The following is a 21,451-nucleotide window of genomic DNA, read 5'->3' as shown; positions in this document are numbered from 1 at the left end:
CCCGTTCCAAATACTACCAGTCTCTGGATCTGGTTTCCACATTTTCCAGATTTCCGTCGGCCTCTTCCTCCCTCCCTCCTGTCAGAGGGGCCGAGAAGGCGTGACCCATCCACTAGCCCCGCCCCAGCCAGGCGTACGTTCCTTAATCCATGCCCCTAGCGGCCCGTGCTGCCTGTAAGCCCCGCCCTCTCTCCGCCCCGCGCCCCACCCCTCGCGTGCACCAGCGCGCCTCCTCGGCCCCGCCCCGTTGGGCTCCTCCTCGGCCGCCGTTGCGGGGCGCTCCGCGGCAGCAAGATGGCGGCGCAACAGCAGGACCGTGAGGGTGGTGCGCAGCTGGCAGGGCCCGCGGCTGAGGCGGACCCGCTGGGCCGCTATACGTGTCCCGTGTGTTTAGAGGTGTACGAGAAGCCGGTTCGGGTGCTCTGCGGACACGTGTAAGCGGCGAGCGGGGGCCTGGTTGGGGGGCGCCTGACTGGGCAGGGGAAGGGATCCGAGGGGCGAGGCCCGGTCAGGGAGCGTCTCGGGCGGGAGCTAGAGGACCGGCCTAACGGGGCTTCTCCAGGGGGCCCTCCCGGGCTCCTGAAGGCTCGTGAAAGTTGGCAGGGCGCTCTTGTCTCCCGTCCTGCTCTCTCCCAAGTATCCCGCCCTTCTGATGAGCGCCCACTGTGTTCCGGCCGCCTGTCAGCACCTTCCCACGAGCGATAGTGGAGTCGCACCGTGCTTGGGGTTAGGTGGGCTCTCCAGTCCGCTGTCCTCGAGAGCCCCAATTTCCCTTGAGTGGTGCGTACACCTCCCCTGAAGTAGATACATAAGGAGCCGTGTGTCCAACTCTGCCGAGTAATTCTAACGTGCACGAAAGTTGGAGAAACGCTGAACTAGACTAAAGGAACAAAAGGGAAGTCTTGACATAGATCGGAGCGGTCCGCCCTTAACTGTGACAGGGACTGAGAGTTGGCAGACGGGGATTGTCCGCGTTCCTCCTTCCGTGGGTACGAAGTGTGTTTCATGGTATTTGAAATCACGCCTCCATGGCCCGCGTGTTACTAATGGACGTTGTGAGGACAAAAGGAGTTGGGTGTCAGAATGTCAGTGTGGGTCCTGGGCTGGGAAAGGTGCTTGGAGGTGTTTTAGCTCCGTCAGACACAACACACCTACGTTGAAAGAACTGTAGAAAATGTGACCACCCGCTTCCTGCCGCTGAGAGTTGGCATTTCCTCCATGGCCTCCCTCAATGCTTGTCGAGGGCATCACCTTGGCATTGGTCTTAGGATCCCTTTACTGGTCAGTCTGCACACTAGGCACCGACTGGGCCTCCCAGGCATTCTTATTTCTACAGCAATCCTGCAGGGGAAGCGGGTGGGCAGCCATATTGCAGGTGAGAGTGCTGAGGCTCACCATGGTGTCTGACTCTTCCCAGATGGACTGCAGGCATCTGTTTGCCAGCCCAGCGAACAGCTGGCACCTGGCAAGGGCCCCCCAGCCACACTGAGTGCTTTTTGCTTCTTCAAGTACATGAAGCTCTTTCTCCCTGGCTGTTCTCCTTTGCAGTTCAGTTAGCCTGGAGCTCTTCCTGCCCATCTGCACCGCCCCCACCGCTACCCCACATCCTTTTCAGACTTCAAGTCCCAGTGTGTTACCTCCTCTATCACCGTCCTCATGTAAGTCACCTCCAGTTTCTTGCACGGAGCAAAACTGAAGGCTCATGAGGGCAGTGACCATGTCTGCTTTGCCCCTCTCCGTATCCCCAGGGCCCTGCACAGTGACCATCCATCTTCTTATATTCCACAGACTGAAATATTTGTATACTCACTATGTGCCAGATTCTTGGGACATAGTAAGAAAGGTCATGCTGCCCTCAGTTCACGATGCATTGACTCGATGATAAGTACAGAGGGTGCCAAAAAAAATGTACACATGTTTTAAGAAAGGAAAAAGCTGTATTAAAATTGTAATACTCAATATATACTGGTAACAAAAGATAAATAGACAAGTCATGTGTATACATTTTTTTGGCACCCCCGGTAAGTACCAACAAATGTTTAGACTATTGAGAAAATTAATTGAGCAATGGGAGGTTACTGTAAGGATCAAACCTGTGTGTGTTGAGGGGGGTGGTGATGAATGAATAAAGAGACTTGACCCAGTACAATTTACCAGCTGAACAGCGGCAAAATTTGAGATTTCCCTGAGCCAGGTGAACCTTTCCTGGATCAGAGGTCAAGGGGCAGTACTGGGATTCAAACTTTTCTATACTCATCATACTAGTTCCACATGTTTATCAGTTCAGTGTTGATTGACGACAGATGGATGCGCCTCACTGAGGGCAGCGCAAGTCTCCCTTAGCTCCAGCCACCTGCTTTTTGTCTGGGTGGGATGTTAGGTTTTTATAAAACTTTACTCCAAGCCCTGAATGACTATATCCTCCAGTCTGGTGGAATACAGCAGGAGAAGGGACTTTCCACATAGCGCTGTAACAAAGGTTAGAGCGTGTAGAAGGCTGAACTAGATAAAGGCCGATAAATAGGAAAGGGAAACTGAAAGCAGGCTATTTTGTTGGCCATCACTCAGGGCCCCAGAAGTCTTCCTTTCTGCCTTTCAGATCCCCCTCTGCTCTTGGTGTCATCTCAGTGTGAAACTCTGCAGCCAGCTCTGTGTGGCTCTCTCATAATTTTACGTCTCAGTTCAAAGGTTACTTGTTTAAAGAAATTTCCTGTGATCCACCACCCCAGCTGATCTCATTGCTTTGTTGTATTGCCTTCATATACTTAATCACTATCTGAAACTGACTGTGTTTTTCTCCACTCTGGAACATATGCATTATGAGGACAGGGACTTAGTTCCCTGTGCCCTCAGGTGAATAAGTAGACCCCTCACCTTCTTCCAGCCTGGTACAGAATTTTGCCTAGCAGCAGTCACACCTAGCTTAATGACAAAGGGGAAGAATATTCTCAGAGACAGTAAAAAGTTGTCACATGCACAGATTACATTTGATTATTTATATCCTGAGTTTTTCCTGGCTGATTCTGTTATCCTGCCTTAAATCTATCAGGTTGAGTGTGTAGCCAGGGTATTTTCATGCCTTATTACCCATTCTCTCTGTGTACTGTATCTCAGCATCACCACCTGCCTAGGCTTCAGGACAAAAACTTGGCCATCTTTGACTTTCCTTCTTGTCTTCAATAAGTTACCAGTCCTACTGATTCCACCTCTGAATCGTTTCCTGAATTCATTCTCTATTGCCTCATTCAGGCCTTTAGCCATCTGTGTGGTTTCTACTGCAATTCTCCTCTCATCTTTCCTCACCTGAAAAAAATGTACATGTTAGCTATATTTTAATAAAAATATTTTTAAAAAATTTAAAAACCAGCAACTCTCATCTGTGATAACCTCAGAATTATTTTTCTAAAACTTGGATTTGTTCTTGTTGATTGATGCTGTGCTTTAAACATCTGGGTCCCTACTGCTTATGAGGGAAAGTGTTAGGCTTTTATTTCCTCAGATTCATCATGAATGTTTAAGTCAAAGGGTCTGAAATATTCTTCCTTTGTCAGCTGAACTCTTTCTTTTAAGGCGCTTTCATAGGTACTGCCTCTGAAGTCTTCCCAGCCTGTCCTTGGGTCACAACTAGTTGCTCTTGTCTTTGTATTCCCATAGTGCTTTGCAATCACCTCTAATGATAGCAGCTCCTGTTTGTGGTGCATTTCATATGGCTAGACACTACTAAGGGTCTACTATACGTATTTCATGATTTCAACGCTCAGATGTGTGAGTACCGCTATCTCCACAGGAAAAACCGAGGTTCAGGGAACCCGACCAGGATCCCTCAGTGCTGGGGGCTGTTTGAAGACTGCGCCATAACACCTTTCACCATATATCATGGTAGTTTGCATTTGTTTCTGTTGTTGGACCTGTGTGTTCTTTGCAGGGTCCGTTCCCTCTCACCACCACCCCATCTTTCTGGTATAGGAGGACTCAATATCTGAATCAGGAGTAGGGAGCAAATTGTTTTGAATCCATTGTTCATTGATGTCTTTTTAAAACGATCCATTCCTGTTGTCTTGTCTCCACGATGCATGACTCGGTTCTCTGTATGTCTTGTTCTAGCTTTTGCTCTGCATGCCTGCAGGAATGTCTGAAGCCGAAGAAGCCTGTCTGTGGGGTGTGTCGTAGCCCTCTGGCACCTGGCGACCGAGCTGTGGAGCTCGAGCGGCAGATTGAGAACACAGAGACTTCTTGCCATGGCTGCCGTAAAAATGTATGTGGAAGTAAAACGAAAGAGAGACTTTGAGATGGGGTAAAACGTAGAGCTGTTGCCATGTTGTTTCGGAAGTTAGAGCATGACTAGGTGACTAATAGCACGTGTGCATGCTGGTTACCCGTGGCAATGGCTGGGCTGCTGCTTCATTTTGGTAACCTTGTTGAGTTTTTTTCCCAAGAGTTGGTGTAGTATATTACATATTTGAGCTTTGAAAGCCATAGGAATCATTTAGCCCAGTTTTTTCATATAAAAGACCCATTTTTCCAAAGCATGATGCACAATTTTAATTAGAATGTGATGACAGAATATTTTTTTATTTTGTAAAAAATATAAAATGGAATCAGTGACTTAAAAAAAATTACCTGCTGCAATGAGTTTGAGAGGAATTTTTAAAACCTATATCATTACAGATGTAAAATGTAATCAACTTTTTAGCACTTAACAGGGAGGACTCATATAAATGTCAATATGAAATCATTTGATTATAATAGCAATATCTAACACTTAAAATGCACCCATGCTCTTTTGTGTAGTTCAAATCAAGTATATGTATCTTAACATCTGTTATAACTGCAAAAGAAAAATACTATTGACTTATTTTCCAAGAGATATGTACACAGGCTTACTGATTTTTAAATCATTGTAATTTCGTTAGCTCCAGACAGGACAAAAATAAAAGGTAACGTAGGCTCGTTCTCCACTCCAGAGATTACCTCCCTAAAGTGGTTTAATTTAGAAAACTGCGAGACATTTTCTGCCCTTTGACAAACATGTAGGGTTTTTACAAAATAGGATCATACTGTAATATACATTATAACTTCTTTTCATTTAAAAAAAAGTTCTCCCTTAACAGCTTATTAGACAGCTTTGCTCATCAGTTTCATTGCTCTCACACCTCCGTGTGGATAGCCACAGAAGGGATATACCTGGCCGTGTCCTTCCTCTCGGAGTGACTTAGCACGGTGGTACACTGTGGGTACAGTTCTGAATGGGGCTGTTTCCCGTCCCTTTTCATTGGGAGCTCCCTGGTTGGCGGCTTGAAGTCAAGTTCTTTATCTGGAGGTTCAAACAGAAGTATCATGGTAAGCCGCAGCTCAAATAGTGAAGCTCTTTTTTTTCTTGCAGTTTCCTTTAACTTAGAAACTCAAGATACTGAAATAAAATTTCCTGTTACCTTCATCATCTTCATGCATGCATGTGGATTTTTTTTTCTCTTTGCTTTTTTTTTGTTTTGTTTTTTAATTTATTGGGGTGACAATTGCTAGTAAAATTACGTAGATTTCAGGTGTACAATTCTGTATTACATCATCTGTAAATCCCATTGTGTGTTCACTCTCTTTGCTTTTGATTTTCTCCATTTTAAAGATGAGTGATTGTATTGTATTATACCTCCAAAAATGTTTATCTTCCCTTTTCTTCTTCATTCCTAACATGCTCTTTTTTTTTTTTTTTTTTTTTTAAAGAGCACCTGTCATGAAGCACTCTTCTCTGGGTTTTCTTTTCTCTTTCTATATTGCAAAGACTAGATTTTATAGGGCTAGTATTCAGATTTGGGGTGTTTTGTTTTTTTTTAAAGATTTATCACAATCAAGTGATTCGTACTTTATCCCTTTTACTTAAATGATCACCTTTCTCTGCTGCACATAATAGAATGTGGTTCTTGACTTGCTATAAGGAGACGAATTTAAATGCTAGTGTGGAAAACTTTAAAAACGTCACTGGGTTTAGAGGCATCTGTGAGCAGAGAGCATATGGGGAATAAAGCAAACCTCTGGACAGTTAGTTTAGAGTGGAAGCAGATGTCCTGATTTGGTCAGGTAAAACATCAGCCTTGTTGCAGAAACCCTGCAACAAAGCAGGGGTTCAGCCCCAGCAACACAGCCAGGAGTCTAGTACGATGGTTTGCCGGGGTGGCAGAGGTCTAGTTGTCGTGTTGCCCTTGCTTTGGGACTATGTTGGTCCTGGACAAGGTCCTGACTCACTTGTGGCCTCTGATTCTTCCAAGTTCTTCCTATCCAAGATCCGGGCCCACGTGGCTACCTGTTCCAAATACCAGAATTACATCATGGAAGGTGTGAAAGCCACCACCAAGGATGCATCCCTTCAGCCAAGGTAAATGATTCAGTCACTCCCTGAGGTGGAGGTCATCTTTTACCACAAAGACACTGGACACTTTGCATGTTCGAGGATTTAGTGGGAAGAGTTTTGGAAAGTGGAAATATAATTGTCATGCTGGCTAAAGCTGATATAAGTATTTGTATGGGGGGAGGGGTGTGGAGGACTGTCTTTCAATATCAGCTGTGCTATTATTTTCACAACACTTGACCTGATTCAGAAGTGATCACCTCGGTCCCTGTCATAACACATTCAGTGAACTTTGCTCCTTTTTAGAGGATACAGTAGTTGAAGTTCTCTGGAAATGGACCCACAGAAGTTTTTTTTCTTTTTTCCTGCCTTTCATCTTCCAGGAATGTCCCAAACCGTTACACCTTTCCTTGCCCTTACTGTCCTGAGAAGAACTTTGATCAAGAAGGACTTGTGGAACACTGCAAGTTAGCCCATAGCACGGACACCAAATCTGTGGTAAGAGGAACTTTCTTTTTCCTACTTTTTGTGGGAAAAAAGTCAAAATTACAGGAGTAATACAGTGCACTCTTATATACCCTTCACCTAGACTCACAGATGAATAACATTTTACTTAATCATACTTTATATATACAAATTTTTCGTTGACCATTCGAGAATAAGTTATAGGTATTGTGACCCTTTGCCCCTAAATACTTTAGCATACATTGCCTACGAACAAGAATATTTTCTTACAAAACCGCATTTTTTTGTGTAATTATTTGTCATACTTAGGAACTGTAACACTGATACAAACTAATACCTAATGGGGAGTTCATGTTTAAATTTTGACAATTGTAATGTTCTTCATAGCAATCTTCCCCTGCCCTCAAATCCTGGATCTGTGTGCTAGATTTAGTTGTCATGTCTTTTTAGTCTCATCCTTTCTTTGTCTTTCATGACCTTGACATTTTGAAAGAGGACAGGCAAGTTGTTTTATAGAATGTCCTTCAATTTGGGCTCGTCTGCATCTTCATGATTGGATGCAGGGATGCTCCGTAAGTGATGTGTCCTCCAGGTGCCACAGGAGAGGTGATGTGATGTCTGTTGGTCCCACTGTTGGTGACATTAACTGTGAGCCCTTGGTGTCCACCGAGTTTTTCCTCCATAAGCTGCCATTTTCCTTTTGAGAGTAGCTTCATAGTTGTGGGGAAAGAGAATTGAAGATGAAATTATCAGGAAAGTGGTTATCAGTCCTTAGACATTTAAATATCACAGATTGACTCACCCAGGTAAGGGAATGGGTACTCACGATCTGCGCCTGGCATGGGTGGACCTGGAGGGTATTGTGCTGAGTGGATTGTCAGGCAGAGAAAGACAGATGCAATGTGATTTTGCTTATATGTGGAATCTGAACAACAAAACAAACAAAACAAACAAATTCATAGATACAGACTACATTTTGATGGTTGCCACGTGGAAGGGGGTTGAGGGTTGGGTGAAAAAGGGGAAAGGATTAAGAAGGACAAATTGATTGTTACAAAGTAGTTATGGGGATGTAGACTGTAGCATAAGGAATATAGTCAGTAATACTGTAATAGCTGTGGCATTAGATGGGTACTAGGTTTATCAGGGTGATAGATGGGAGGGGGTTGGGGGCAGGGTGGAAAAGGTGAAGGGATTAAGTAGTACACATTGGTAGTTACAAAATGGTCATGGGGATGTATAGTAAAGCATAGGGAATATAGTTAATAATATGGTAATAACAGTGTATAGTGCCAGGTGAGTACTAGACTAGTCAGGGGGATCACTTCTTATACAAATGTCTAACCACTATGCTGTACACCTGAAATTAATATAAAATAATATTGAATGTCAGCTGTAATTGAAAATTTTAAAAAGGGAGGAAAGGTGAAGGAGAATAAGAGGTTCAAATCTCCAGGTATAAAACAAGTGAGTCATGGGGATATAATGTACAGCACAGAGAATAACATAGTCAGTAATATGGTGATAGCTTGGTACGGTGTCAGATGGTTACTGGACTTCTCATGGTGATCACTTCTTTAGGTATATTGTGTACCCCTGAAACTAGTATAATATTGTATGTTAGCTATATTTTAATAAAAGTCTTTAAAAATACAAAAATATAAAAATATCACAGACTGACATGTAGTTTCTTTTTTTGAAAAAAGTTTAAATTTGGTCCATCTCAGCAGTGTTACCCTTCCCTCTTAATGTGATTGACAGACTAGGTCTTAATACAGCTTCCTCGATTGTTCTTTTTCAGTTTTCCCTTCTATCTCAGACTGCTTCTGTTGAACTATGTACCTGGTTTTATGGGCAGTCTTCAGCTCCATTGCTGTCAAAGGTGGTGCACGAACTGGAATATGTGAGCTTTTGCTGATTGATAGGATTCGGCCCCACAGCCTTCTTTTTCTCGATCGTAAATCTTAAGATCCAGCTGGCCTTTTCAAGAATATGTTAAATCTCCTCTTGACTTTATTGAACTCCTGGCCATGTCCAAATTCTGGTCAGTACATCCACTGTTGACACCGGGCTCCCTAGGCTCTTAGCGCTGTGCTGCAACAGATTCCACAGATGAACCCCCTCCATCTGCTTATCCCAGCTCCCCAAGCTAGGGAACTAGGCTGGCTTGGCCCATTGTGCACCCCATTTTCAGGCAGGCCTGGTTGTCGCGAGGCACACACCCTCTCTAGTGGCTCTTCTGGGCACTCCGTATTAAGTTCCTGGCATGAACTGTCCCCATCCTTTCCACGGATAACACTGAATCCTGCTTTAACCAAGTTCAAAATACCAAGTCTGCGTTCCTTCCTTCTCTCTTTCTTCTTCTATCTCAGGAGCTCTCTAATCTCTCTCTCAGCTCACAGACTGGCAGCCTGTGGGATGTGTGTGGCCCGTACACATTTTGTTTTTCCTAATCTTTAAAATCAGGTTTCTCGATCTTGATACTCTGTATTTGAGAAATTAGAAGTCTGGCAAGAGTGGGCTGGCTTTGAGCAGTTGCTGCTCCTTCTAGGTAAGCTGGGCTTCTACCCATCCTGCTTTGCCTACAAGCCTAGTTTCTGGGAGCACTTGAGTTTCCAACCCTTGTCCCTTGTAATTATCATTCCCTCTTGTGTTGAGGAAAAAGCTCCTTTCCAAGTCTGACTCTTCTCTACCTGTGTCCTCAGATCCAGGCAAAGGACCGAGACGAGGGGCTGGCACAGAGAAAGACTCCCTGCTCCTGAGGCTTCCCTGTCATGTTCTTCTGTCCCCTTGAGCTTTTCTATCTGCTCCTTACACTTATTTTCTTTCAGACATACCCAAGTCTTCCTGTCTAAATGGCGGGAGGGATATTTGATGCAGAGCTTTCTCTAGATTGCATTCAGTTTCTCTTTCTCCAGCCTGTGGGTTTTCAGCTGCTGCTGTCTCTTTCACACCTCTCTTTTACTTCCTCTAGAGTCTGGCTTCCACCCCTGCAAGCATCACATTCTCTGTGGTCCCAGCTGGCTTTGAGTCCTTGTTTTCTGTCAACTCTTTGCAATTTTAAAAATTCATTTCTTTGTATGTAGTCAATTCATTGTATAAAAAGTGATCTGTCAAACGTGTCTCTCCGGCCCCTTTCCTTAGCCCCTGGTTCCCTTCTACACCATCAGTTGCTCCCAGTACTTCTTTATATTCTTGTAATTCTATGTTTGCGTGTGATAGACACATTGTATTGCCACTTGCCATTTTAGTATAAGAGAAGTAAACCCAATATGAAAGTAAAACACCACACCATGGTGGCCTGCCTGCCTTTCAGGAGATTATTCTCAAATAAACGGCTTCATCATTTGACACTAATAGTCATGTTTCTAATGTTTTTATTCCATAGAGAACTGCAGAAGTTTTATAGGCAGATGCCAATCTGGAATAGTCATTGCACCTGCTGTTTTCCTTGCCTGTAATTCCTAAATAGCTGCTTAGTGCCTATTCTTTGGCTGCACTACGCAAGATAAAACTCCCCAAAGCCAGGTTTTCAGCTTCTTCAAGACATTTTAGTTACGGTTCTTAATAACTAAGTACTAATTGAAAGAGCAAGTGTACACACACACACACACCACCCACTTGCCCCACTACCCATTTTCCATTCTAAAATCAACCAAAGAAGCACAGCTAGTTTTGGTAATTATGAAAATTAAAACAGATGCTAAGTAAAATGACAGAGATACTTTACTTCATTTCCGGCCACTGTCTCCCCAGCACTCATTTTTAGAAGTGAATAAGTAAAGAAACCAGTGCGCCACCCAAGTTAGGTGGATTGCCCATGTCGTAGAGCTGCTTAGTGACAGAACCAGTATTGGCACCCTTGTTCTGGCCCTAGACCTTCACCACGTCAGAAAATGCCTCCTTAGAGTGCTCTTTGGCCTCAGCGTAGTCTGCGTATGTGGCAAAGCAAAACCCAGTGACGCAAAGGCGTTTCTGGCTTTTGAATGTCCTTATGAGATTCATGTACATACCCTTCTTTTGTCCCTCTTTTTATACAAATGACAGCACGTTGTATAGGCTGTAACCAATGTTTATGGCATCTGTTCCCTGTCAGTACGTGTAGATCTGTTCCTTTTATAATGAGCTTCACAGTTTTCTATTACTTGTCTGTACATTTAACTGGTCCCTTATAGGTGAATGTCAAGGTTAGTCCCAGACAATCAGGAAATTCTGATTAAGAATGGAATATTAAATGCTACTAAAGCATTATTGATTGATAAGTGGGAGAATGGTATTGTATTTATATAGGGAAATACCTATTTTGAGGACTGTACTGAAAATTAAGGGTAAAATGTTGTGTCTTATTTGAAAATGCTTCCTTTTTGTTGAATTAACTATGTGCCAAACTTAAATCTAGGTATTGGGGATAAGAGATGGTTCATCAAACTATTATCTACTTGTAGGTTTGAACTTCCTCATAATAAATTTTAAAAGGCTGCCATAAATTTTAACATATCTTTGCCATTGTTCATGTATGTCTGTAAAATAAAGTCTTAGGTATGGGTTGATTTTATTGAAGGTTAAGTACACTCATAATTTTGATCGATATTACTCTGTGGTTTCTGATACTGCAACCTAATGTCTCTCTTTTTCCCCTCCTTTGGCTTCCTCACATCCCTCTGATCATTTCTTCTCAGTTGAAGCCTCTCTTTCTGCAGCCCTCTGTTCTGTCTCCCTCTACAGAGCTCCTTAAGTGTCAGTACTTCAGCACTTCCCTTTGGAAGCCACTTCCTCCTCTGTCTCTAGTCCTAACCGTGCTCCAGCTCCAGCTGCCTGCCTAGCTCTTCCACTCAAGGAATCTTCCACCATTTCAGATTTCACCTCTTGCCAACCCCCTTTGTCACCGTTTCTTCCTTGTGCCTGGTAGCATTCCATCTCCAGGCCAGGCCACTTAGGCCTGTGTCTCCCCCCACCCCAGCGTGTCTCTGCCCTTCTCTGAATTTTCCATTCTGACCACACTGATTGTCTGGCTCTGTGCCTGTTATGCTGCCTCTTGGCCCTTTGTCCTCGCTACTACTGCCCCTCTTCTGGAAATCCCTTCCATGTTCTCTTTGTCTTTCCAAATACTTTCTAATCTTCAAAGCCCAAATCAGCCTCTGTATGAGGGTGTTTCAACCTGAACCCCCTCTTCTGAGCATTTACTTTGTAAACATAGCACATAAGGCTTGGGCACATTGCTCGTCTGTCATTTCCTTGGTTTTCTTTGTGCCTTGGATCATTTCATGTGCTGGTTGGATGGCCATAGTCTAGGCCCCCACTGGGCTTATACATTGTTCTAGCCATAGTAGGAGGCAATAAACGGGTGGTATCACGGCTGAAGCCCTTACCCATTGCCACATGTCATTTGACTTGAGTATTTTCTGGGATGTGAATGGGCACATGAAGGAGTGGCCGGGCCTTGCATGGGGTGTCGGGAAAGCTATCCTAGAAGCAGGGAGGCCAGACACAGGCCCCACAGGACTGGCATCAGCTCAGACATCAGGTGCCTAAGACCATGCTTCTCTGTTGAAAGGTCTGTCCGATATGTGCCTCGATGCCCTGGGGAGACCCCAACTACCGCAGCGCCAACTTCATCGAGCACATCCAGCGCCGGCACCAGTTTTCTTACGACACTTTTGTGGTGAGTCTGAAGCCCGTGTTCTGATCCTGCCCCTGGGGGAACAACACTGCTACTTGCTTCTCTTACCCAGGGAACCATGGGCCTTATGTTGTTTTGTCACTGCCATGATGGGTTCCCTGGAACGGCAACTGTGCGGTCCATACTCGTGAGCCAGGTGGCCAGAGCCTGCCTTGTGTGGCATTTAAGGAGATTACTGGCCAGTCACCTAGACGGTGACACTGACAGCTTGCTCCTGTTTTTTGTTTGTTGCCCACAGAAGCAAGCTGTCAGTGTCACCATCTAGGTGACTGGCCAGTAATCTCCTTAAAAAATGTTGCCCACTTTCTTTTTGTACGTGTAGTTTCCACCTATTACAGAACCTGGTTTGGGATTCTTAAGCTCAGATACCCGCGGGGACCTGGCAGGTAACGGAAATGGCCCTCTCAGGGATGTGCAAGCTGGACAGTGTGGCTCCTGCTGATGGCTGTGGAAACACAGGCACAGCATTGCCCCCTCGTCTGCCCCAAGCCCAAGGAGATGGACATGCAGAGTTCCATATGCAGTGTTACTTATTTATCTTATAAAGTACGTCAGGTCAAGCAGAACACAGCCCCTGGCCACGCGTGGTCACTAGGTTGTGCCCTTCCCCGAGAGCTGAGTGCTTCTGCAGGGCACACTGTTACCTCAGCATCACAGTGACAGATACATTTGGCCATGTGCTTGGAATAAACCTTTCATTTACATGTAAGTGTCAAGTTAGAATTTTAGAGTAGCATTCAGTCTTAATGGCTGAATTCAGGACCTGACTCTTTCCTAAGTCGTCATGAAGAGTATTTATTCGTGGTCTAATAGCGTCTGAATCTCAGACTTGAAAATAAATGTCCTTTTTATTAATGCTGTAAAGATGAATCTAATGCCCAAGTAGAAAACTTGGCCTCATTGAATTAGAAATAGAAAGGCTGGTTTGACGTTTGAGCACGTGGTCTGTGCCAGGGCTGCTGGGTGCTCTCGTCCTCACAGTCCCCGTGTCAGGGAGCCATCGTTGTCATTATCAGGACGAGGCAGCCGAGGCACAGAGAGATTGAGCACTTTGCCCAGAGCTGCACAGCTGGCGTTGCCAACCGTGGAGCTGGGCTCTGGCCCCTGCAGCCCTGTCCAGATCTCGAGCCGTGGCAGGCTCTCCCGCTGCTCCTCCCGACAGCGAGGCTTTGCAGCTGTGCGCAGGTGCTGAGGCCGTGTCTGTGTCGCCCGCAGGACTACGACGTCGATGAAGAGGACATGATAAACCAAGTGCTGCAGCGCTCCATCCTTGACCAGTGAGCAGGGCCGCCCTGTCCGCCTCACGTTCCAGCGCTTCCTCCACAGGTTCCGTGTGAAACTTGTGACTCATACACCTTAATATACAACAGACCTGGAAGTGAGCCGTGGGATCCGGACAGGGTCACTTCGGATAGGGAAACAAGTCCCCAGAGCCCTCCTTTCCTTTGGGCTCTTCCCCTGCTGTCCACTCTGTTTGTCACCTGTTTTGTCCTTTATTGTTTCTCAGCCACTTTCTGAAGCATCTGCTTCCTCTTCTGGACGAGAACCCAGCTTCTCCACCTGTCCTGTGTCACACCTGTTCCTCCATCCCAGTGTTCGTCTCTCAGGTCCTCTGAGCCAGCCAGGACCTTTTGGGTCATGAATAGCACAAATGAGACCAGCGTCTCCTGTCCTTGTCCCTGAGGTGTGTGCGCTCCGGCAGAAGTGCCTCCGATCAGTGGCTGGGCTCCGCCTGTGCTGTGGGAGTTCTGTCAGCTGGTCCTTGGCAGTGGCCAGAAACTGGTTACCTCCCCGGCAACCTTCCCAAAGCCCTGTTGGGCTGGCTCTCCTGGGTTTAGTGTGGTCTGATGCCGGAAGATTGGATGAGCGATATTTTCCTGTCCCTCCTGCACACCCTTAGAAAACTGATGCGGTCTTAACTGCCTGCACGGTGCCTTTTGAAGATAAGGTGTAACCATATTTTTTAGTGGAAATAGTGTTTCTAGATTAGAAAAGTTAAACTGCATTTCTCCATAAGTCGGGAAGAGGGCCAGCTAAGAAAGACGGGACGGCCATAGTTTTTGCTTCTGATTTTCAAACTAGTGAGGTATTTTCAGATGACTGGGTCAAGTTTACCCCTCTATGTGGGAGCCTGCTTACATTCTTGTCCTTGAGGCACGAAAAGGAATCCTCAAGAAGGAAGCGGTTTGGGGGCCCCAGTGGATACCAGTTTGTTTATCCTTTATTTTGTTACTTAGATCAAACTGAGCATTGCTTTTCTATCAGAGAGAGAGGTGATAGGCAACCTAGTATCTCAGCCTGCTGCCTCTTCTGACAAGACACTGTTCAAAAGGCACGACACATCTATGAGCAGTTGTTAATGGGAACTACTGGAAACTTGCTTTGATAGCAGCTCAAGAAGCTTGAGGTTCAACATGTTTCACGATATTAATATTAACACAAGGCTAAGAGCTGGCAGTCTGATATGTAGGAGCAGAACCTGTGACCGACCAATGGGCACCTGGATTTAGGTTTGCTCTTTCGTGTCAAACTTCTCTCGTCTGAATATGGAAATATTTTCTGGCCGGTGACCGAAGTTGCAATTGACAGGGCTTTGGGTCTGTGCACTGCTGCTGTGGGCCTCTCCCGACCAGCCAGGGAGAACTGCAGAGCCCTAGTAACCAGCAAAGACAGGGCTCTTTGGGGCAAAATAATTTTTTTGAACGTGCTGTTGCTTGGGAGGGCCCCGATGTTAAGGTCAGCTTCTTCACTGTAATTTTTGGAAAAAAGTTCACTCAGACCTCCCTGAATTGAGATCATCTCGGCCTAAGTTTAAAGGGAAATCGAACAGAAACTTCATTTGCGGGAACTGACGAGAGCGTGCCCGTCTCACTGGTGGTATACCGAGAAACCAATTTCCTCATATTAAGTGCACTTCATGTATTTCTAATAAGATGACTTTCCAGAAAGTGAAATTTGTTATGTTCTGGCTTTTAAAAGGCAAAATATGAATAAATTTCATAATTTATCCAACTGGTAAGCTGCAGTGCCTGTTTCCATTAACCCCATTTGCTGAAGTCTGGGCCTAGGGAGCCTCTAGAAGCGCACGCGTGGCTTTTCTCAGTTCTTGTCTGTCACAGGTGAGTTGTACCTGGCTCTGATCTCAGCTCTGACACTTCACTAGCTGAGCCTCCCGGGGCCGGTCCTCTTTGGAAAGTGAACACAAGCCCCACTTCTCCCAGTTGGGGGAGCCGGTCAGGTGAGAGGTGACCATGCTTCATGAAGACACGTCTTCAGCTCCGTTCAGATGACTGAGCAGTAGCCCCAAGACATCAGAGTAGGGAGGTCTGCAAGTTCCGAGCTGAGGTCCTGGGTGTGTTTTAAGTTCGGCACTCTGCTGCTGGTTGTCTGACACCTGGCAAACACTTTCCCTTTCTGAACCTGTTTCCCTACAATAAAATGGCAATAATTTTCTGGCTTCTAGTTTCTTTATGAAGTAGGTATGTACTATTTATTAAATAGCTACCATTTATTAATCCCTTGTCAGTTTGTGATTATATATTGGATTAATGTGTGAATCCCCAGTGCCTAGCACAGTGCTGGCACATAATAGGTGCTTAGTAAACATATGCCAGAATATAAGGGAATCATCTTTCCAAGAAGGAAATAAGTTTTTTGGCCAAATTGAATGTAAGAGCTTTTACTATTACAGATGAAATACTCAAATGTTTCCTGATTTTTAATTACATATTTAGAACAAATGTAGAAACAGCTGGGTTAGCTGTCACTAAACCCAGCAGCACATGAGTCTTCCAGCTCCGTCTTCAAGGTATTTAGTGCCCTTGACCCTTCCCCCCTTTTAGAAACAGCTGTTTCTGTTGGCTTTCCTGTTGGAACACCATCCTGGTTTTTCTTCCTGTTTCTCCACCATATTCCTTTTCTATCCTTGGCAGCCGCCTCCTGGTTCCCTTCCCTTAGCTGTTGGAATTCTACTCTGTGTCTCTGGCAGACAACCACACACCCAGTGACCTGCTTTCATTACCACCCGTGTGCTGATGGGTCCACGCTCACAGTTACAGACCAGACACCTTTGTGGAGCTCCAGGCCCAGAGAGCCAGCTTCCTCACACACCTGTCTACTGCATGACGTCAAGGCATGTTAGATTCTGGTGACTCATGCTGAACTCATCCTCTGCCCTCTCACTACCCACCCCTCATGCTAGCTGAGGCTTTTTCCCCACAGGTAGTATCACCACCCTTCCATTTGCTCAAGAATTAACCTGAGCATCGTCTTGAACTCCTTTGTCCACCTCAACACCTCGTGTTACCAAATTGTATTGATCTTAGTTCCCATATAACACATTTGTGTTTTTTCACCATCCCAGTGCCACAGCATCTCAAAACCACCATAATCTCACCTGAATTACTGCCACAACTTTTCCTTTTGGTCTTTCTCCAGTGCTCTCTAGCTGACTTCCAATCCATCCTCCACCAAGCAGCCAGAAGGATTGGATCTTTTAAAACACTTCAGAGACTCTAGTTGCCTTCAGATGAAGTCCTAACCCCTCGCGTGGCCCTCCAGGCCGTGTGTGCCCTGTCCCCCATCTACCTCTCCAACCTTAACTCCTGACACTTCCACTGGAACCACCCAGGCTTTCCTGCACCTGGAGTGGGTCACCTCCCCACCTTTCCTCTGAAATGTTTGGTGGCTCCCCCCCATTTTTGCCCCCCAACTGCAGTTTGGATGTCTAATTCAGCATTTCATGTATGATGTTCCTGTAGAAGATTCCATCTACTTCTTGTATTAATCAGGACATGTATTAAACTCGTGTATAAATACCCCTGCTAGACTCTAAGTTCCCCGAGGTTAGGATGCTTGTTTACCTTTGTAACCCTATGCTCAATATTCAGGTTGCCAGATAAAATACATTCTCCCAGCTACATGTGAATTCAGACTGTGACTGACTTTTTAATATAAATATGGACCAAAAATTGTGTGGGAGTATAATTTGCCCAAGTCAGGAAGTGAAGGCCAGGAATATGCATACTAAAAAATCATTTGTTGTTTGTTTGAAAGTCACATTTAACTGGTCATCCTATATTTTTATTGGTTAGGTCTGGAAACTACTCCATGTCAATTAGCAGCTTAAGTGTTCTGAATATCTGTAGGTGCCAGACAACACACCTGATGAAATTATTTGTGCAGTTGTTTTAATGGCCGTCTCCCCCACTAAGAAGTTTACCTTCTGAGGACAAAGGCTATGTGTCTATCTGTGCACCACTGCCTTCCACACTTGGCCCCGAGTACACTCAATAAATACTCCTAGAACCGAAAGGGAACGAAAACGGGGACCTTGAACAATGGTACTTCCTTTCCGTGAGGAGCCCGGAATTAGGAGTCGATGCGGTGGTAAGGAGAGCCTGAAGGGGGCAGTGTCTACCCGAGGCTCTGGCTGGCCCCGCTGCCCGTCCCCGCGGGGAGGCGGCTTCTAAACCTGTAGTGCAGAAGCTGGGACTTGCTCGGCAGAGGGAGCAAGACTCAGGTGGGCCGGCAAGATGGCCGCTGCCAGGTGGCGACCTGCCCTGCCCTGGTCCATCCTGGCCCCTGGATGCTCTTTTACCTCTATTCCTCTCTTATCCCCTGGCTTTCCGCAGTGTCTGCTGAATGTCCCATTTGAGGCTCAGCCGGGTGCTATGAATACAGGATTAACGACAATGCTGCTAATCCTTCTCATCCCTGGTTCCTGACTCACTGCCTGCCCTCAAATAATTTTAATTTAATCCTCCCTCCTTTAGCTTCTGAAGGTGATCAAAGCCAGGCAGGCAGTCAGATCACTCCGGAAAAGTCAATCTCATTGAATCCTCTTAACTAGCCCCGCAACTGGGACACTAATAGCATTCCCACTGCACAGATGAGGGAGTGGAGGCCAGAGATAGTAAGTAATTTGCCCAAGTGTTACAAGGTAGAGGTGTGATTAGACAGGCGTGTGGTCTCGGGCACGCAGCACAGTCCCCTATTCCCAGCATCCACACTGCTAGCTTGGACAAGTTACAAATGTTGTGCCTTGGTTTCCTCATTTGTAAAATGGGGTTAAGAAAAGTGTCTTCCTCATAGAGTTGTGGAAACCTAGTGAAATAATCCACGTAAAGCATTAGAACGTGGCCTGGCACAGAATAAGTGTTTAATAACTGTGAGTTACCAATGTCACTACTGTTTTTCTGTCTGTTCCTGAGACCCAAGGAGCTAGCCGCTGTCAATGTTTGGTGACTAAACACTACTATTAGGTGAAGTGTGTCCAAATTCATCCTGAAGACATGAATCTCCTGGGAGGCACTTGTTAAAAAACAGATTTTCAGACCCACCCTCACCCCTTGGAGATTCTGCTTGGTAGTTGCGGGTGGAGCCTAGGAATCTGTGTCTTTTAATAGAGACTCAGGTAAAACACATCCTTAGGCTAGTTCAGGAAATCCTTATATATGTAAGACAAGGTGTGTTACAACAAACCTGTTGTAGCTGGGGTGGGGCAGTGACACTGTGATGGTTAAAATCAGGTGGACAAGCTCAGGCCTTACAGGTTGCAAGACTTCAGTGATACCTTTCCCGATTCTAAAAATCATCTAGCACATGTATTTGGTCTCAAATGAGCTCCCTACCAATTATTTACAAAGGAACTTTGTAGTGGAGAAACCCAGCAGACACCTTCCCCACCAAGTGGTCCAAGGTAGCATCATGGGTAACGGGGCAAACCATGGGTGACTTGATGGGACTCGCTGAGGACGCAGCACCACTTCGCAGTTCCCAGCAGAAAGATGTCTACCGTGAGTCTAATCATAAGGAAACATCAGGCAAGTCATCCAAATCGAGGGACATCCCCAAAACAGCCCAACTCTTCCAAAAGGTCAAGGTCATATAAAAGGAGACAAGAGACATGGCAACTCCCTGCAATGCTGCAGGGTCCTGGATGGGGTCCCTGCTGGGTGGGTTTGCCATAAAGGAGGTTATCGAGACTGTTGCTGACATTTGAATGTGGACTGTGGAATAAGCAATAGCATTTTATCAATATTAGGTCTCCTGATTTTGACAATTATACCACAGATACATAAGAGAATATCCTCGTTCTTAAGAGATAATATGCATGGAAGAGTTTAAAAGGAAACGACGTGATGTCTCCAATTTACTCTTAAACGGTTCAGAAAAAAATAGTGTATGCCTATATAGAGAGAGATGTAGCTAGGAATAGGATAAAGAAAATACATACAATGTTAAACATTATAATGCTTATTGTTTTTTACAAAAATCACAAAAGGCAGTTAGGGCAGAAAACTATAAACAAGTGGAAACTGCTGCTCATCCCGCCCTACAGACAACCAGATGACCACTTCCGTCAATAGCAGGATACTTACATGTCCTTGGGTCACCGTAGTTTTGGTTGAAACTTAAAATGGGTGAATGAATGCTTTACTTCCTGCCTATAACCTGTGTTGTTCACTGTGGTATGTCCGTCAGCATCTGTCGTGTCAATGTGGTGTTATTTCTAATGGCTGCACGATTAGAAATGGCTGCTCCCGGTGAGGATGCATCAGTGGGTATTTAGGTTGTTTCCAGTTGGTTAGTGAGCATCTTTACAAATATATCTTTGCCCACTTATGTGAGTATTTTATATGGAGGGCTGTAGTCACATGGAGACAGAAATAGGGAGAGAGACAGAGACAGAGTCAGGCAGTGTCTGTGGAAACAGACATACCCAAGGAGAGATGGGGGGGGGGACGGGAGGGAGGGGGAGAGAGAAAGAGAGAGAGAGACAAGAGCAAGGCGGAGAGAGACTGGGAGAGAGAAGGCTTACTTCTATTCAGGGAGACTGAGAGGCAACTTGTCTGAGGCAGAGGCCCCAACCAACAGTCGGGACACAAAAATCCAGGCAAAGAAGTGACTAAGCGACTTAGGCTCACACCCTACAGATACAAGTGGAGATGAGGTCAGAGTCCTTTGTGTAAGGATTTTTGTGGGACTATTGTTCCTGAAAAGCAAAAGATGAGAAGTAACCTAATTACCCATCCATGGGGGACTGGTTATACATTGCGCTGGAAGAGCTGACAGAAGCCAGTCTCCAAGTAGGGCTGCCAGATTTAACAAATAAAATATAGCAGGCCCCGTTAAACTTGAATTTCAGATAATACGTCTGTCCCATGCAGCCTTATACTAAAAGCTTACTTGTTGTTTATCTGCAATTCTAATGTAATTGGGCATCTGTATTTTATCTGGCAATTCTACCACCAAGGTCAGTGAGGACAGCAATGTGAAGTCAGAATAGAGGCGCGTGTGTGCGTACGTGCCTGCGAGGAGGACTTCTGAGGTGGGTCTCCAGGTTCTAGCGGAGGGGAAGGGACTTATCCAGGGTCACACAACCACAGGTGGTAAGGCGAGGCTGGACCCCAGCTTTGTGCTCTGTAGTAATTTGTATATGCGTCTTAAAAGTGTTCATATATTCAATACAAATATGAAAAACAGACCACAAATTTCTAAACTCCATTTGAATGTTTCTGTTTCTAACACATACCAGCAGTCTCAAAAAGTCTAAAAGGTTTGGAGTTCTCTTGGTGACAGAGTGTCTGCCTTCCTGAAGGACTTTTACATCCCAGAACACTCCTCATGCCTGGGCTCCTTCGTCATGGTGGTTACCGGATACTGCTGCCTGGAAGGTCCTCTGATTTCCTTCCCCTCTCACCTTCCCATCCCTGTGACTTCAGCCTGGAGTCAGTCTGGATCTCAGGTCTCTGCCTCACCTTGTGCCCCTCACCTGTGAGCTCCACGGGAGTGGGGACCTGGCTGATTTATCACTATGGCCAGGGACGCTCCACCACTTGCTCACTGTGACTTGGCATGTTAGCTCCTCACCTCTCTGGGCCTCAGAGATCAGTTTCCTTATCTGTAAAATGGGGCTGATAATCTGGCCTGCCATGCAGGGCTTGCTCTGGGGATCAAAT

General features: G+C 45.5%; 1 protein-coding gene across 1 annotated transcript; it reads left to right on the top strand.

Moving 5' to 3' along the window:
• The first annotated feature begins 254 nt into the window (after window positions 1-254).
• Window positions 255-15,500, top strand: RNF114 (ring finger protein 114). The gene is made up of 6 exons (XM_019726101.2): window positions 255-434; window positions 4,105-4,255; window positions 6,264-6,370; window positions 6,727-6,841; window positions 12,363-12,470; window positions 13,704-15,500. Exons 1-6 carry the CDS (start codon window positions 295-297, stop codon window positions 13,767-13,769), a joined length of 687 nt encoding a protein of 228 aa, XP_019581660.1. The 5' UTR covers window positions 255-294; the 3' UTR covers window positions 13,770-15,500.
• The last annotated feature ends 5,951 nt before the right edge of the window (window positions 15,501-21,451 follow it).

This window comes from Rhinolophus sinicus, linkage group LG13 (genome assembly GCF_036562045.2).
Source record: "Rhinolophus sinicus isolate RSC01 linkage group LG13, ASM3656204v1, whole genome shotgun sequence".
NCBI lineage: Eukaryota > Metazoa > Chordata > Mammalia > Chiroptera > Rhinolophidae > Rhinolophus > Rhinolophus sinicus.
The sequence above is the reverse complement of the archived record's forward strand: the minus strand, read 5'-3'. Positions and strand labels throughout refer to the sequence as shown.

Coding starts and splice junctions, on each gene's coding strand:
- RNF114 (XM_019726101.2), top strand. CDS start 295: ATGGCGGCGCAACAGCAGGACCGTGAGGGTGGTGCGCAGCTGGCAGGG. Junction 435..4,104: donor CGGGTGCTCTGCGGACACGT/GTAAGCGGCGAG, acceptor GTCTTGTTCTAG/CTTTTGCTCTGCATGCCTGC. Junction 4,256..6,263: donor GCCATGGCTGCCGTAAAAAT/GTATGTGGAAGT, acceptor GATTCTTCCAAG/TTCTTCCTATCCAAGATCCG.